This window comes from Benincasa hispida, unplaced genomic scaffold (assembly GCF_027475165.1).
Source record: "Benincasa hispida cultivar pf3 unplaced genomic scaffold, pf3_genome.v1.1 HicScf734, whole genome shotgun sequence".
NCBI lineage: Eukaryota > Viridiplantae > Streptophyta > Magnoliopsida > Cucurbitales > Cucurbitaceae > Benincasa > Benincasa hispida.
In genome coordinates, this window is record NW_028326860.1 from 30,292 (window position 1) to 36,941 (window position 6,650).

Genomic DNA, 6,650 nt, shown 5'->3' on the forward strand with positions numbered 1-6,650 from the left:
TCATGACATTGATGGAAGATGCGTTGAAATGCCATTTCTAGAACATATTGTCTCAAGATTTGGTCAGGACCTCTTTTTGTACAAGTTGGGTTCGTCCCAATAATAAAATTTACTGTCGTGCATGAGCCTTTTCTTTTGTTGTGACGTATATTCTTCGGGAAAATGTTTGAAAATTAGGAAATTGACAATGTCTGCGTACCAGGGCAAGTACTCATCGATCTTTAAGAACATTTTATCAGGGAATGAGGCATTTACTGAGGGTTGTATGCAACCATTTTCATGATTTTCAAGTCGTGATAGATGATTTATGACTTTACTCTATGACCCTTTTCTATCTATTATTTCTATATCAAACTCCTAAAGTAGTAGGACCCATCTGATCAGTCTTGGCTTTACATCCTTCTTTGTCATTAGGTATTTGATAGTAGGATGATATGTGTGAATGATAACCTTGGATCCCAGCAGATAAGGTCGAAATTTTTCCATGGCGAAAACCACCGCCATCAACTCTTTTTCAGTGGTTATATAATTCTCTTGGGCAAAGAATCTTACTTGCGTATGCGATGGGGTGAAGAAACTTTTGTATTCATTGAGCCAACGCAGCTCCTATCGCATATCCACTGGTATCGCACATAAGTTCGAATGGTTCTGTTCAATCAAGCGAAATTAGAACTGGAGCTGAAACTAGTGCATTCTTTAATTTCTCGAATGCGTTTAGCCAATTCGTTGAAGTCGAAAGGTTTATCAACCTCTAGCACATGTTCAGTGGTCTGGCAATTTTTTGAGAAATCCTTGACAAGTCTTCGATAGAACCCAACATGTCTTAGAAAACTTCTCAAGGTCTTCACATTTATAAGAGGTTGTAGCTTTTCAATGGCCTCAATCTTTGCTCTATCAACTTCTAGGCCAGGCTTGGAAACCTTGTGTCTAAGAACAATCCCCTTGGTCACCATCAAATGATACTTCTCCCAATTAAGAACTAGATTCATGTCCTCACACCTCTTTAGGATCTCCTCCAGATTTTTCAAACACACTTTGTACGTCCTTCCATAAATTGAAAAATCGTCCATGAATATTTCAATGGAATCCTTAAGGTAATCTGAAAAGATAACCATGATGCACCTTTGAAATGTGCTAGGGGTGTTGCATAATCCGAAAGGCATGCGTTGAAAAGCAAACGTCTCATATAGGCATGTGAATGTCGTTTTCTCTTGATCCTCAGGTGCGATCATAATTTGATTATACCCCACGTATCCCTCCAAAAAGCAAAACTAGTCATTTCCCGCTAACCAGTCAAGCATTTGGTTAATAAAGGGCAAGGGGAAGTGATCCTTTTTGGTCACAGCGTTGAGTTTCCGGTAAACCATGAAGATCCTCCAACCAGTAACTGTATGCATCGGTATTAATTCATTGTTTTTATTGGGTACAACTGTCATTCCCCCTTTCTTTGGGACACACTGCACAGGGTTCACCATGTGCTATCTGAGATGGGAAAAATAATTCATGCATCTAACCATTTGATGATTTCTTTTTTGACAACTTCTTTCATTGCAGGGTTCAACCTACATTGAGGTTCAACATAGCCTTTTTACCTTCTTCCAATCTGATTTTATGCATACAGTAGGATGGATTTATATCTTAATGTCAACAAGAGTCCATCCTATTACTTTAATGTACTTTTTCAATACTTCAAGTAAGGCTTCTTCTTTTTCTTTGGAAGTGCGGATAATATGATAACTCGTAAGTTCTCATTCTGTCCAAGCAAAGCTAATTTCAAATGGACAGGTAACACCTTCAACTCCAGGACTAGGGTTGTTCTAATGAGGATTTGTTCAAGCCTTTTCCTTCTTCCATATTCAATGATTCATATTTTTTCTTTATTTCTGTCATAGCATAACATGATTCGATTGAAGCGTTGGTTTCTTCCTTTGATCCTAATTCTTCATCCGTTCCTCAATCAAAGCTGCAGGGCCACTCCTCATCTATATCGCATGAGTTTACTTCATCTAGAAAGTTTATCGCCTTAAAGATGTTGAACTTAAGCTTTTGGACACTGATATGCATTGCAATTTCTCCTTTATGCGCACATCGATCTGGGCTCTTCCACTGGAGAGGAATGGCCATCCTGAGATAATAGGGACATCTTTATCCGCTTCATAATCAAGTATGATGAATTCCACAGGGAGGATGAATTTATCCACTTTAACTAACACATCTTTTAACTTTCCATCCAGATGCACAAGTGATCGATCTGCTAACTGGAGGGTCACCGTGGTGAGAGTAAGCTTTATGATCTCCAATTGTTTAAAAATTGAAAAGGGAGTCAGATTTATGCTTGCTCCTAAATCGCATAGAGCATGCCCAATATAAATCCCTCTGATTGAACAAGGTATTGTAAAACTCCCAGGGTCTCGCATCTTTGGAGGAATTATCATGTTGTTGTCTTGTGTTAGAGCCACCATCTCGTACTTACCTATGCTTCTTTTCTTAGATATAATATCATTTAAGAACTTAGCATAGGTAGGCATTTGCTCTATTGCTTCAACGAAAGGGATGTTGATGTGCATCTGCTTCAATATTCTAACGAAGCGTTGATATTGACTTTCATCACTTTTCTTCTTTTTCAGCCTTTGTGGAAATGGATGTGACTGCACCTTCTATAGTGTTGATGTTGTAGGAGTTACTGAGGTTATCTTTCCTGATCCTTGTATTTCCTTGGGAATGTCTTCTTTAGACGCATGCTTTTTGTCTTGTTGCTCTTTAGACTCTTCATGCAATTTTCTTCTTACAACCTCTGTTGTTATGTGTTCACACCGTAATGTCACCGCCTGACATTGTTCCTTGCCCTTGTCCCTCATGTTGCGAAAAATCTCTGTGGTGCTTGAGAGTGCTTCTTGTGGCATGTTCTTCAATTCGCCTGCGATCTGTCCTATTTGTACTTCAAGATTACAAAGGGATGTTGCTTGGATTTGAAGAATAGTTTCATTCTTTTGTATGTATTCCTTTAGTAAGTATTCTAAGGAAGATGATGTTAATGGCTATGGTGAACTAGCTGTTTGCTGATATCCGAGAGAGCTGGCTTGTGCTTGTTGCTGATTACCACCTCAAGAGAAATTGGGATGATTTCTCCAACTAGGATTGTAAGTGTTGGAAAAAGGATTGTTCTTGATGAAGTAGATAGATTGTGGATTACACGGGCACTCCTCAAAGGAATGAGGCTCCTCACAAAGGACACAACTTCTGTTGTTTATCTGGGTAATTGCGTTCACTTGCCCGCCTCTCGCCCCAGTCTTGGTCGTATTCATTACTCTGACTACAGTAGCATTCATGTTAGTCTATGATCCTAAGTTCAAACCATAATAAACGATTTCAATCTTGAGACAGTTAGGAAGTCCGTTATGTGGACAATCCCTAACTAATCATTTGAATCTTGCCCACGCATCACTGAGCATTTCAGATTCTTCCTGCTGAAAGTTTGTAATCAACCTTTTTCTCTTTGCATTTTACGTTGGTGGGAAATACTTTTTCATGAACTTTTCTACTACTTGTTCCCAAGATATTATTTCTCCTAGTTTAAGCTAGTATGCCCATTTTCTAGCTTTCATCGCATAGTGAAAATGGGAATAATGTGAGTCGTACATCCTCTGGTGTGATATTTGGAAATACAAAGGTGTTGCATATTTCGATAAAACTCCTCAGATGTGTGTGGGGATCTTCACCGCGTCTTCCCCCGAATTGACCTGCCATCTGAATCATTTGAAGCATTACAGGCTTCATTTTGAATCTTGTTCCGTCCAAGGCGGTCGCATGATTCCTAGAGAGAAATCATATAACTTGGGTGACGCATAGTCCCTAATGTGTCTATTGCGATCGTTTGCAAAAAAAAAAAAAAAAAAAAAAGGGATGGCAAGTGCTTCATCATGATTGTTTCCCACTTGTAGTTCCTCTAGGTGGCCTTGTTGTTTGGCCATCCTAGAAACTCTGTTTTGTTGCCTTCTTCGGTTGGCTCTCTGTCTTTTGTAAAAAGTCCTCTCCATTTCTGGGTCGTATATGAGCTCAGGAGTATTTCCTTCGCTCATATAGCGCTTGTGCCCTTTTCGTAGTCAAGGTTCAATACTCCAGAAGTTCGAGGTCTGCAAAGATTAATAACAATAGTCTTAGCACACTTAATTACTGCAATCCTCGACAACGGTGCCAAAAACTTGATGCGTTCGTAACATGCGATGAAATGAGTAAGATCTATGAGGTTATAACGCTTTGTTTTATCTGGTAGAATCCAAGTGCAAATTCAACCAGAGTCCTGGTAAATTTAGGGTCAAACTCAGGGATTGCTTGTAAATGTGCGGTGAAACTAAAAATACGATCTTAATGTAAATCGAAATGTTCAAACAAGCACTACAAGAAAAACCACCTTTCTTGACGTTTGCAATTTTAAATACTTGACATGTTTATGAAAAAATGTCAAGAAATAGGTGATTTTTTTTTTAAAAAAAAGGTCAAGAATTGATTTTAAAAAGGGGGGTTGTGCATTTTTCCTGAAAAATATAGTACTTGATGTTTTAAAAATGTCAAGATCAATTAATGGGTTCTTGACGTTTTAAAAACGTCAAGAATTGTAAAATATACAGGGTACCGTTGTAACACTATGTATTTTGACAAAAAAAATGAAAAACGTGCGTGCCTCACGCATGCAGCATTGCAAAGCTCTCAATAGCGTTGCAATGATACGGGTTTTGACGGAAAAATTATGTGCTTTTCAACAGTGTTGCAACGATATCAAAAAGATTGAAAAGAAGTTCCAGCAGATTTAGTCAATTTTATTCGCAATACACTCGAAATCTGGTTTTTCACTTCCCTTTGATGCATCTTTGTTATTCCATCTATCTTGAAGAGATTCTTCATTGAGTAAGTCGATTTGAGGCATGAACTTTCAAAGTTAAGGCTTAATCTTGATTTTCTTGTTTATATTGGATTTAAGTCTTGATTTTCTTGTTTAGATTAGGTTTAATTCTCGATTTTCTTGGTTTGAGGCATGAACTTTCAAAGTTAGGGTTTGATTTTTTTGGTTTAAGGCTTGAACTTTTAAAGTTAGGGTTTAATCTCTCATGTATATTCTTGGATCTCATAATAAACTATTGTTTCATATTATTCTTGTATGAGATTGAATTTTAGAGAACTTGCCAAAGTTGGGATTGTCACTTTAATTCAATGCTTTCCCAAAGTTAGGGCTTTAATTTTAGAGAACTTGCAAGAACTTGCGGCTTTTCTTTAATTAAATGCTTGCCAAAGTTAGATATGTCAATGTGTATAATTTGTTAGGGCTTTATGAACTAAGTAATGCTTTGCCAAAATAGGGTTCAATTTTTAGTTATTGGAATTAATATATATTTAGCATATTAGAGCACGTGCACGCCTTGGGTTCAATTTTTTTAGATGTGTTTGTCTTTATTCTCTAATTTGCCTTGAGGTACTCTGATTTGGTCTTACTTTCTTGAGGTTAGAATGTTGTAGAGCTAGAAATGACAAATTGTATGTATTGGGAACTTGTTTGTTTTCCACAACTTATTTTTTTTGAAGTTAATCATTATTTATCATCTTTTTTTACTAGATTTATAATCATGGATAAATCACGGATGCATAAGAGTAGATTATCCAAAGATTATGAATTGGGAGTGGAAAACTTCATAAAACTTGGATTTTCTAATACAAATAGCTCATATATTCGTTGTTCTTATTTGAAATGTGGGAATCGTGAAAAGCATGGTAGCAAGGATATTAGAGATCATTTATATGTCAATGGGATTGATGAAAATTATAAAATTTGGTTTTGGCATGAGGAAAAACTTCCCAACTCATCATTTTGTGGAGAATCGTATAAGATTGATACTCATATGTATGAAGAGACTGATGTTGGAAGTTTAAAAGAAATGGTTGAAGCTGTTCACGAGGAATACTCAAGAGATCTGAATGGATTTGAGAAGTTGCTTAATGATGCTGAAAAATCGTTATACGAAGGGTGCAAAAAATACACTAAGTTGTCTACATTAATCAAATTGTATAATTTAAAAGTTAGACATGGATGGAGTGATACTAGTTTTTCAGAAGTACTCAAAACCTTAAAGGAACTTTTGCCCACTAGCAATGAGCTCCCAAATTCAATGTATGAAGCAAAGAAAACTTTAGGTGCACTAGGAATGGAATATGAGAAGATTCATACATTCCCTAATGATTTTTGTTTGTATAGAAAAGTATATGCGGATACAATTGAATGTCCTGATTGTGGTGAATCAAGGTGGGAAAATGGGAATGATACAAAATGTGGAAAAAAAATAAATACCTTCAAAAGTGATATGGTACTTTCCACCAATTCTACGATTCAAAAGGCTTTTTAGAAGTATTGATTGTGCTAAAACTTGACTTGGCACGTTGATGAAAGAATTGTAGATGGTAAGTTATGACATCCAGCAGACTTTCCAGCTTGGAAGTTAGTAGACTCTAAATGGCCAAACTTCGGTTTTGAACCTAGGAATCTTCGTTTAGCATTGTCAACTGATGGAGTATATCCATATGGTAAAATGAGTTATGAATATAGTTGTTGGCCAGTAGTGGTTGTTATTTATAATCTTCCATCATGGTTGTGTATGAAAAGA

At 36.7% G+C, this 6,650-nt stretch overlaps 1 protein-coding gene across 1 annotated transcript; it reads right to left on the reverse strand.

The window, feature by feature from the left end:
- Positions 1-2,015: 2,015 nt before the first annotated feature.
- LOC150029979 (uncharacterized) lies at positions 2,016-2,462 on the reverse strand. The gene has a single exon (XM_090310207.1). The coding sequence runs from the start codon at positions 2,460-2,462 to the stop codon at positions 2,016-2,018; it is 447 nt and encodes a 148-aa protein (XP_090166333.1).
- Between the last annotated feature and the right edge of the window lie 4,188 nt (positions 2,463-6,650).

Excerpts from the sequence above, each read along its gene's own strand:
- LOC150029979 (XM_090310207.1), bottom strand. The coding sequence starts at position 2,462 with ATGGTGGCTCTAACACAAGACAACAACATGATAATTCCTCCAAAGATG.